Source organism: Danio rerio, chromosome 16 (genome assembly GCF_052040795.2).
Source record: "Danio rerio strain M-AB ecotype USA chromosome 16, GRCz13ab, whole genome shotgun sequence".
NCBI lineage: Eukaryota > Metazoa > Chordata > Actinopteri > Cypriniformes > Danionidae > Danio > Danio rerio.
The window spans coordinates 1,650,001-1,662,500 of NC_141036.1; the positions used below are offsets into that span (position 1 = coordinate 1,650,001).

General features: G+C 40.3%; 1 protein-coding gene across 2 annotated transcripts in view; it reads right to left on the reverse strand.

Annotated features, from left to right (window-relative positions):
* Window positions 1-12,500, reverse strand: part of ascc3 (activating signal cointegrator 1 complex subunit 3) — a 263,272-nt gene that overhangs the window by 1,643 nt on the left and 249,129 nt on the right. For both annotated transcript variants that reach the window (XM_087286373.1, XM_087286372.2), the window contains exons 38-41: window positions 11,141-11,292; window positions 6,795-6,942; window positions 1,154-1,360; window positions 775-950 (exon numbers count right to left, since the gene is read on the reverse strand). In XM_087286373.1, the coding sequence (XP_087142499.1) occupies window positions 775-950; window positions 1,154-1,360; window positions 6,795-6,942; window positions 11,141-11,292 (683 nt within the window). The remainder of the gene's footprint in view (window positions 1-774; window positions 951-1,153; window positions 1,361-6,794; window positions 6,943-11,140; window positions 11,293-12,500) is intronic.

The window sequence follows — 12,500 nt, forward strand, 5'->3', positions numbered from 1 at the left end:
GTGTGTTATCCTGCTGGAAGTAGCCATCAGTAGATGGAGACACTGTGCTCATAAAGGGATGGACATGGTCAGCAGCAATACTCAGGTAGGCTGTGGCGTTGATGCTTAATTGGTACTAATGGACCCAAAGAAAATCTCCCCCACACCATTACACCACCACCACCAGCCTGAACCGCTGATACAAGGCAGGATGATCCATGCTTTCATGCTGTTCAGGCCAAATTGTGAGGCGAGCATCCGAATGTGTCAGCAGAAATGGAGACTCATCAGAGCAGCAACGTTTCTCCAATCTTCTATTGTCCAGTTTTGGTGAGTCTGTGTGAATTGTAGCCTCAGTTTCCTGTTCTTAGCTGACAGGAGCGGCACCCGGTGTGCTCTTCTGCTGCTGTAGCCCATCCGCCTCAAGGTTGGACGAGCAGCCCGTCTGACAGCAACGACCATGCCACGTTCAAAGTCACTTAAATCCCCTTTCTTCCCCATTCTGATGCTCGCTTTGCTCTGCAGCAGATCCTCTTGACCATGTCTACATGCCTAAATGCATTGAGCTGCTGCCATGTGATTGGTTGATGAGACATTTGCGTTAACGAGCAGTTGGACAGGTGTACCTAATAAAGTGGCCGGTGAGTGTACATATATTGCAGAATATCTCAACATATGATTTTTAAAATATCGTGCAGGCCTAATGTAATAAGTACACTGTAACAAACAGTTTCTTTCAGTGTGAGTACATATTAGTTAAGGCCACTTCATAGGGCCACAGCGGACGGATCTTACTTTCCAGTCTTCTCGGGAGTGTAGAAGGCCACAGAGACGCTGCTGTGGTTGCGAACAAAGCCCACGCGCTTGACGGCCAGCAGCTCTTTCTTCTCCACCTCCCCGAGGACCAGAAACCAGCCTTCATCTTTGGGTTTGGGGAAACGCGGCGCCTGAGCTCTGCTGTCCTGCTTCCTCTGAAACAACCAACGCAACGAAATTTCATCAGTTGTCATCAAAATCATCACAGTGAAAAGAAATAGGCACTTGAAATACAGGAGTCTGTGTAATAAATATATCAACTTAAGAAAAAAAGCATTAGTTAGTTGTTCTTTTTGTGTGTGTGTGTGTGTTTATGAGCTGTTCTCTGTGTGTTTTTGTGTGTGTGTGTTGTCCTCACCCTGTGCTGTCCCGCATTGAGCCGGCGCATGGACACCTGCAGGACGTACTCCTGATCCGCATGCAGCGGCAGCCAGCTGGACTCATCCCTAATGCTGGACACCTGAGCCGGAACCGCCCGCTCTGTCTGCTCCACAGAGTTTTCCCAGAATCCCTTCACACTCAGACTGATCTCCAGCACCGGCAGCTGACTCACATACTGCCAGGCCTGACGGAAACACAACATCACAATCAGCATCAACACAACACAACATCACAATCAACACAACACAACATCACAATCAACACAACACAACACAACATCAGAATCAACACAACACAACATCACAATCAACACAACACAACACAACATCAGAATCAGCATCAGCATCAACTCAACACAACATCACAATCAACACAACATCACAATCAACACAACACAACACAACACAAAATCAGCATCAACAAAACACAACACAACATCAGAATCAACACAATATCACAATCAACACAACATCACAATCAACACAACACAACATCACAATCAACACAACACAACACAACATCAGAATCAACACAACATCACAATCAGCATCAGCATCAACACAACACAACATCAGAATCAACACAACACAACACAACACAACACAAAATCAGCATCAACAAAACACAACACAACATCAGAATCAACACAACACAACATCACAATCAACACAACATCAGAATTAACACAACATCACAATCAGCATCAGCATCAACACAACACAACATCAGAATCAACACAACATCAGCATCAACACAACACAACACCAGCAACAACACAACATCAGAATTATCACAACATCAGAATCAACACAACATCAGAATTAACACAACATCAGCAACAACACTACACAACATCAACACAACATTACCATCAGCATCAACATAACACAACACCAGCAACAACACAACATCCACACAACATTACCATCAGCATCAACACAACACAACATCAGAACCATCACAACACCAGCAACAACACAACATCAGCATCAACACAACACAACACCAGCAACAACACAACACAACATCAGCATCAACACAACACAACATCAGCATCAACACAACACAACACCAGCAACAACACAACACAACATCAGAATCAACACAACATCAGCATCAACACAACACCAGCAACAACACAACACAACATCAGCATCAACACAACACAACACCAGCAACAACACAACACATCACAACACCAGCAACAACACAACATCAGCATCAACACAACACAACATCAGCAACAACACAACACAACATCAGCATTAACACAACACAACACCAGCAACAACACAACACAACATCAGCATCAACACAACACAACATCAGCATCAACACAACACAACATCACAATCAACACAACATCAGCATCAACACAACACAACACCAGCAACAACACAACACAACACAACATCAGCATCAACACAACACAACACCAGCAACAACACAACACATCACAACACCAGCAACAACACAACATCAGCATCAACACAACACAACATCAGCAACAACACAACACAACATCAGCATTAACACAACACAACACCAGCAACAACACAACATCAGCATCAACACAACACAACATCACAATCAACACAACATCAGCATCAACACAACACAACACCAGCAACAACACAACACAACACAACATCAGCATCAACACAACACAACACCAGCAACAACACAACACAACATCAGCATCAACACAACACAACATCAGCATCAACACAACACAACACCAGCAACAACACAACACAACATCAGCATCAACACAACACAACATCAGAATCAACACAACATCAGCATCAACACAACACAACACCAGCAACAACACAACACAACATCAGCATCAACACAACACAACACAACATCAGCATCAACACAACACAACACCAGCAACAACACAACACAACATCAGCATCAACACAACACAACACCAGCAACAACACAACACAACATCAGAATCAACACAACACAACACCAGCAACAACACAACACAACATCAGCAACAACACAACACCAGCAACAACACAACACCAGCATCAACACAACACAACACAACACCAGCAACAACACAACACAACATCAGAATCAACACAACACAACACCAGCAACAACACAACATCAGCATCAACACAACACCAGCAACAACACAACACAACATCAGAATCAACACAACACAACACCAGCAACAACACAACACAACATCAGAATCAACACAACATCAGCATCAACACAACACAACACCAGCAACAACACAACACAACATCAGAATCAACACAACACAACACCAGCAACAACACAACATCAGCATCAACACAACACAACACCAGCAACAACACAACACAACATCAGAATCAACACAACACAACATCAGCATCAACACAACACAACACCAGCAACAACACAACACAACATCAGCAACAACACAACACAACACAGCACCAACAACACAACATCAGAATCAACACAACACCAGCAACAACACAACACCAGCAACAACACAACACCAGCAACAACACAACACAACATCAGAATCATCACAACACAACACAGCACCAACAACACAACATCAGAATCAACACAACATTAGCATCAGCATCAAAACAACACAACATCAGGATCATCACAACACAACACAGCACCAACAACACAACATCAGCATCAACACAACACAACACCAGCAACAACACAACATCAGCATCAACACAACACAACACCAGCAACAACACAACACAACATCAGAATCAACACAACACAACATCAGCATCAACACAACACAACACCAGCAACAACACAACACAACATCAGCAACAACACAACACAACACAGCACCAACAACACAACATCAGAATCAACACAACACCAGCAACAACACAACACCAGCAACAACACAACACCAGCAACAACACAACACAACATCAGAATCATCACAACACAACACAGCACCAACAACACAACATCAGAATCAACACAACACAACACCAGCAACAACACAACACAACATCTGAATCAACACAACACAACACCAGCAACAACACAACACATCATCAGAATCAACACAACATTAGCATCAGCATCAAGACAACACAACATCAGAATCATCACAACACAACATCAAAACAACATTAGCATCAGCATCAAAACAACACAACATCAGAATCATCACATCACAACACCAGCAACAACACAACAACATTAGAGTCAACACAATGATATTTTTCTGAAAATCTAGCACAAAACTCATCAGCCTTGCTCAGAAATCTGCAGAACAACAATAAAAGACAAATCTACTGTACAAAAAACAACAAATCATCAATACAGCTTGATTGTTTTGCTCAACAACTGCACAACCACACCAGAAATGGCCCAGGAGAAAGAGAATGTGTGTAAAAAGCGTTTACTGGCTGTTGTTGTGTTAGCACTGGAGACATGGCTGATGGTGTAGATCACCCTGCCACAGCTATTTATGCAAGGATTACGCTTCCTCAGTGAATGAGACGAGGACGCGGCGGCGCATGTGCTTATTTAATTAGCAGGACCGAGAGGAAGGGGGGTTTGCCGGAATACTGATGGGGAACGACGCTGGGCTCATCGCTGGGCTCGGACGCTCGCATTACCGCCGCAATTAGCACTTAGATTGGAGCTCTAAACCCTCTCATTTGGGAGGTAATTGGAGATCTTGCTGCTACCTGAGACCACCGTGACTGTCTGCTGCTTTCTGCAAATCACGCCGCCTGACGCGTGGACAATTGGAATTTATTTGAATGTTTATGTTGTTAAGAGGCGATTGGTCTCCACAGAAGAGTCTCTGGTTGATAAAAACAGGTCTTCGTGATATTGATGAGTAGATATTGTGAAAATATGACGTTACGATATTTTATTGTATTCATTTTTATTTGGCTTAGTCCCTTACTTATCAGGGGTCTCCACAGTGGAATGAACCGCCAACCATTTAGGCATATGTTTTACGCCTTTCAGCCACAACCTTAAAGCCTCTGCCCTAAATTACTCAAAGCTCCACCCTAAATGACTGATAGCTCCGCCCTAAATGACTGATAGCTCAGCCCTAAATGACTGATAGCTCCACCCTAAATGACTAATAGCACCGCTCTAAATTTCTCAAAGCTTCGCCCTAAATGACTGATAGCTCAGCCCTAAATTAGTGATAGCTTCACCCTAAATGACTAATAGCCCCGCTCTAAATTACTCAAGGCTCCGCCCTAAATGACTGATAGCTCCGCCCTATGTGACTGATAGCTCAGCCCTAAATTACTGATAGCTTTACCATAAATGACTAATAGCCCTGCCCTAAATTATTCATAGCTCCGCCCTAAATTACTGAAAGCTTTGCCTTAAAGGACCAATGGCTCTGCCCTAAATGAAGAATAGCTCCACCCTAAATGACTGATAACTCCCCCCCCAAATGACTGATATCTCCGCCCTAAAGGACTAAAATCTCTGGCCTAAAGGACTGATAGCTTCGCCCTAAATTACTCAAAGCTCCACCCGAAATGACAGATAGCTCCGCCCTAAAGGAGTGATGTTTCTGGCCAAAAGGACAGATATCTCCGCCCTAAAAGACTGATAGCCCCGCCCTAAATTATTCATAGCTCTGTCCTAAATTATTCATAGCTCAACCCTAAAGGACTGATAGCTCCACCCCAAATGACTGAAAGACCTCCCCTAAATGATTGAGAGCTTTGCCCTAAACGACTGATAGATCCGCTCCAAATTACTAGAAAGTCTGCCCTAAATGACTGATATATATGCCTTAAATGCTTAATAGTACCGCCCTAAACTATTTATAGCTTTGCTCTAAATTTTTCACTGATGAATAATTTGACTGATAGCTCCACCCTAAATGACAGATAGCTCCACCCTAAATGAATGATAATTTCACCCTTAATGACTGATAGCTGCCTTAATTGACTGATAGCTCCACCCAAAATGACTTCCATCCTAAAGGACTGATAGCTCCACCCCAAATGACTGATAGTTCCATCTTAAATGACTGCCAGCTCCACCCTAAGGAACTAATAGTTTAGTCTTTAATGACTGACAGCTGCACTAAACAACTGATAGCTCCACCATAAATTACTTCAACCATAAATAACTGATAGCCCCACCCCAAATGACTAATAGCTCCACCCTAAATTACCGATATCTCCGCCCTAATTCACTGATAGCTCCGCCCTAAAGAACCGATAGCTCCACCCTAAATTACAGATATCTCCACCCTAAATGACTGATAGCTCCACCCTTAATGACTGATAGCTCCACCCTAAATGACTGATATCTCCGCCCTAAAGAACTCATAGCTCCACCCTAAAGATCTGATAGCTCTGCCCTAAAGAAGTTCTATGTGACCAAGAAGTGAAAGAAGTTACGGTACCTAATGGCAAATTAAGACAAATTAATTTTTACAAAATTGCCAAAAAGGACAAAACTTCATTTTTTTATGGATAAATAGTTTATATTTTATATAAATACAGTAATTTCTGGTCAGCCATAATTCAACACTGCATATCTGTGTGCACAATGCAATATCGATGCTGAGATGATATATTGTACAGCCCTAATATAAAGAACCGTCTGTTTTATAACATGTGACGCACCTGAGAGATCTGATTGGGTTGCAGCACTTCCTTCACCATAGACGTAAAGATGTCCTCTTTTCCATCACAGGCAGCAATCAGCTCAGGAAGACCTTCGATTGGGCCTTGGTGGCCACATCCAGCCCTCACACCTCTGGAGCTCCACCTCCTGAAAGAGGAAACACACTCACATTTGGTCGATGGAGACACCACACACTGGAAATTAAATCATCTGTTTAACTGTAACAGTCTTATAGTAGAGGATTGAGGAGAGGGTTTTCACTGATATACCTTATACTCGGTGGTGTAAAGTTACAAATACTAGGAATACTGAGCAGTTTATCTCAGAAATTGTCATTTTCATAGTAGAAAAAAAGTATACTTTTACTTTCCCTTGAGCACATGTTTATTGCTGTATTAGTACTCCACCCTAAAGGACTGATAGCTCCGCCCCAAATGACTGATATCTCCGCCCTAAAGGACTTATAGCTCCACCCTAACGACTGATAGCGCCGTCCTAACGACTAATAGCTATGCCCTAAAGGACTGATAGCTCCGCCCTAAATGACTGATAGCTCCGCCCTAACGACTGATAGCTATGCCCTAAAGGACTGATAGCTCCGCCCTAAAGGACTGATAGCGCCGCCCTAAACGACTGATAGCTCCACCCTAAATGACTGATAGCTCCACACTAAATGACTGACAGCTCTGGCCTACATGACTGATAACTCCACCCTTAAAAGTATGATAGCTTCGCCTAAAGGACTGATAGCTCCGCCCCAAATGACTGATAGCTCCACCCTAAATGACTGATAGCTCCGCCCCAAATGACTGATAGCTCCGCCCTAAATGACTGATAGCTCCGCCCCAAATGACTGATAGCTCCACCCTAAATGACTGATAGCTCCGCCCCAAATGACTGATAGCTCCGCCCAAATTACTGATAGCTCCGCCGTAAATTACTGATAGCTCCACTCTAAATGACTGATAGCTCCACTGTAAACGACTGATAGCTCCACCCTAAATGACTGATAGCCCCGCCCCAAATGACTGATAGCTCCACCCTAAATGACTGATAGCTCTGCCCCAAATGACTGATAGCTCCGCCCTAAATTACTGATAGTTCCACTCTAAATGACTGATAGCTCCGCCGTGAACGACTGATAGCTCCACCCTAAATGACTGATAGCTCCGCCCCAAATGACTGATAGCTCCGCCCTAAATTACTGATTGCTCCACTCTAAATGACTGGTAGCTCCACCTTAAATGACTGATAGCTCCACCCTAAATGACTGATAGCTCCGCCCCAAATGACTGATAGCTTCACCCTAAATGACTGATAACTCCACCCTTAAAAGTATGATAGCCACACCTAAATGATTGATAGCTCCGCCCTAAATGACTGATAGCTCTGCCGTAAATTACTGATAGCTCTGTCCTAAATGACTGATAGCTCCACCCTAAATGACTGATAGCTCCACCCTAAATGACTGATAGCTCCGCCCTAAAGGACTGATAGCTCCGCCCTAAAGGAGTTCCATGTATCCAGAAAGTGAAGAAAGTCAGTCAAGGGGGCTGGTATGTTATAATGTTTAATTAAAGTTCATGAAGGTAAATTAATTGTTAAAAATAATGAAGAACACAGACAGCTCCTTTATACATATTGAAATATGACGAGTACATTTTTCACTATATCTCATAACTCCTATTTAGTAAACCAATTCCTCCAGTGCTCCACCTCCTGTGAGGGAAAAGACGGTCACATGACGCTGTCTTCAATCAGGTACGAGTTGGCTGAGCTGCGCTTCTGTTTCCCGCTGTCACAGCATGATGGATCCCGCCTGGCTCTGATCCCTCTCTTACCATTTTTATTGTGTTTCCACCAAATTACAGTCGCGGCAGGACGCGGTGAAATGTGTTACAGGCCCCAGAAAATCCAATGGCAATGATGTTAGCGTGTGCCTGTGTGAGGAGCGCTGCGTTTGGAGCCGTTCCCGCTGATAAGCCATGCTGATGGTGTTTGCGGAGTTAGATAAGAGACGGCGGCGGGATTAGCCGATAAGCCACGTTACACTCTGATAATCAGCGAGCCACAGGTGAGGAGCGCAGCAGCCCTTTAACACGGCGGACGGGAAGTGAACACTCGCTTCTCTCTGTGGCCACAGGCTGGGATACAGACAGAGGAAAAGAGCGCTCCAAAGAGTCAATACGGCTGATGTGCAAAATAAAGACAGGAGACACGATTGCACGACAATACCTATGACTTTATATAGTTATCTAAGTAGCAACTATATATATATAGTATTAGCCCTCCTTTAAAATATGTATTTTTTCTCTCAAATATTTCCCAAGTGACATTTAATGAAGGAATTTTCCTACAGTATTTCCTGTAGTTGTTTTTTTAAGTCTTATTTGCTTTATTTCGGCTAGAATGAAAGCAGTTTTTATATTTTAAAGCCACTTTAAATTCAATATTATTCTTTATTTAATTATTATTGGTTACTTACTAATAATATTATTGTCATGATTTAATTAACCTAGTTCAGGTCTTTAAATGTCACTTTAAGCTGAACACCAGTATCTTGAAAAACCTCTAGTCTAATATTAAGCACTGTTATCATGGTAGAGTTCAAATAAATTAGTTAATTAAACTATTATACTTGGAAATGTGTTCTTCTCTCTCTCTAAAACAGCAGTGTTATGCCATTTTATTACAACTAAAAGTTGCCTAAGCACTATTCTCATCATGTATGCAGCAGTTATCTCCATTTGATTGATGTTGTATGGATAAGACTGGGTGGCAAACGCACAATCTGTGAAGCAAAACAATGTGGAGGGAAGAGCTGAAGAATGGAGGCCACACACCTGCGGGACCCGCTTCACTGCAGCTCAAAGGGATGCGAAAGTTGGATCATTTTACTGACTCAGACCTTTGAGTGTGAGATGAACCAATCTTTTTTGTTCATTCCACCAAAATATTATTAAAATGTTTTGAAACTCACCAAGCTGAAACCAAATTTAGACCCTCACTGTGACCGGTGTGATGTTGAGCCAGCTGTGCCTCAGATGTTTTAGTCTGGTTTAAACTTTATGGATTTCTGGCAGCTGATATTCAAATTCCTCCCTGACACATTGAATACTTATATAGAACCTCACTCATTCATTCATTCAATTATAAATTAAATCATCCGATCACTCATCCATACATTTACTCAATAAGTCATTCATTCATTCATTCATTCATTCATTCATTAATTCATTCATTTATTCATTCAATCAATTATTTACTCAATCAATCAATCAATCAATCATTAATTAATAAATTAATCTATTCATTCATTCATTCATCTGATCATTCATTCATTCACTTACTATTTTAATCAACCAAATTACTTATTTATTCATTCAATCATTCAATTATTTACTCACTCATTTATTCAATCAATCCTTAATAAATTAATCCATTCATTCATTCATTCATTCATCCATCTGATCTTTCATTCATTCACTCACTAATTTAATCAACTATTCACTCATTCAATTACTCACTCACTCATCAATTCGCTCATTCATTTACTCATTTTTTCACATAATCATTTAATAATTCAATTATTCATTCAATCAATCAATCAATCAATCATTAATTAATAAATTAATCCATTCATTCTATCAATCAATCATTAATTTACTCACTAATTTAATCAACAATTCACTCATTCATTTACTCACTCACCCACTTACTCACTTATTCACTCATTAATTAGCTTGTTCATTCACATAATCATTCAATCATTAATTAATATATTCATGCAATTATTTATTCATTCATTCATTCAATCAAATATTAATTAATAACTGAATCCATTCATTCATTCATCTGACCATTTATTCATCCACTCACTAATTTTATCAACCATTCACTCATTCATTTACTCACTCACTCACTCACTCACTCACTCACTCACTCACTCACTCATCAATTCACTCATTCATTCACTCATTCATTCACATAATCATTCAATCATTAATCAGTTAATTCATTCATTCACTCACTCACTCATTCAATCATTCCATCATTCATTCATTCATCGACTATTAAAATGTTCTGAAACTGAAACCAAATATAGACCCTCACTGTGACCGGAGTAATGTTGAGCCAGCTGTGTCTAATATGTTTTGGTCTGGTTCAAAATTAAAGCTTTCTGGCAGCTGATATATAAATGTCTCCCTGACACATTAAATATTTATATAGCACATGAAGCCATAGTTTCAATATTTGGAATTACATCACGGTGTTTATGTTTAATAAAAAGTAAGATCAATGTGATTGAGTACAATGATATAAGGAGGTAAAAGTAAAAAAGTACCTGAAGACATAGAGCTCCTGCTTCTGGATGTGAGGGAGTGTGAGCAGGGAGGAATCGTGCAGCCATCGGGCCTGGATGATCATCTGGACCAGATTACAGAGACTCAGCGCGGACACAAGCCAGCCTTCATTCGCCACCACATCCAGCATAGCCTGCAGACACAACACATGCACTTATAGAGCAAAGTCATTCATTCATTCATTCGTTCGTTCATTAATTCGTTTATTCATTCGTTCACTCACTCATTAATTCACTCATTCATTCAATCATAGACTCATTCACTCACCTTTCATTAACTAATTGAATCAATCATTCACTCATTTATTAATTCACTCATTTATTTATTAATTCATTCACTTACTCTCTCATTAATTAATTAATTCAGTCAACTCACTCTCTCACTCACTCACTCACTCATTCATTTATTCACTCTTCACTCACTAATTTAATCAACCATTCACTAATTTTTTCATTCACTCACTAATGTAATCAACCATTTAGTCATTCATTCACTAATTTAATCAACCATTCACTTATTCATTCACTCATCAATTACCTCATTCACTTTTAATAAACTCATTAATTCATTAATTGACTCACTCATTAATTCACTCACTCATTCACTCATTAATCCATTCATTTACATCATTTACTCACTCATTTAATCAACCATTCACTCATTCATTATTTCCTTCACTCATTAACTCACTCTCACTCACTCATTCACTCATTCATTCATTCATTCATTCATTCATTCATTCATTCATTCATTCATTCATTCAATCACTAACTCAAACACTCATTAGTTCACTCATTCATCCAATAATTAATTCACTCAATCATCCATTAATTTATTCATTCATTTCATCTGCTTATTCAATCAGTCATTTATTCACTCAGTCATTTAATCAATCATTAATTAAATAAACAAATCACTTATTCATAAATTTACTAACTAATTTGTTCATTCATTCATTCACTCACTCATTCACTCACTCATTCACTCAATCATTTAACCAATCAATAATCATTAATTATGATATAAAATTTATCTATCCATCCATCAATCCATCCATGCATCCATCCATCCATCTATCAGATTTTTCATTCATCCATTCATTTATCTGATTATATATTCATTAATTCATTCATTCATTCATTCATTCATTCATTCATTCATTCATCCACTCAGCGAATGAGTATCACTGGTATATATTTATATCTATGTTATCTGGTCTTCTATATCTCCTGGTCCTCCCAGTGGTTGGTCCCTCTCTCTTCCCTGGTCTGAGGTTAAAGTTTGCTGAGCTCAGCTGCGCTAACAAACTTAATTAATCAAAAAGTCATTTCCTCTGTAACT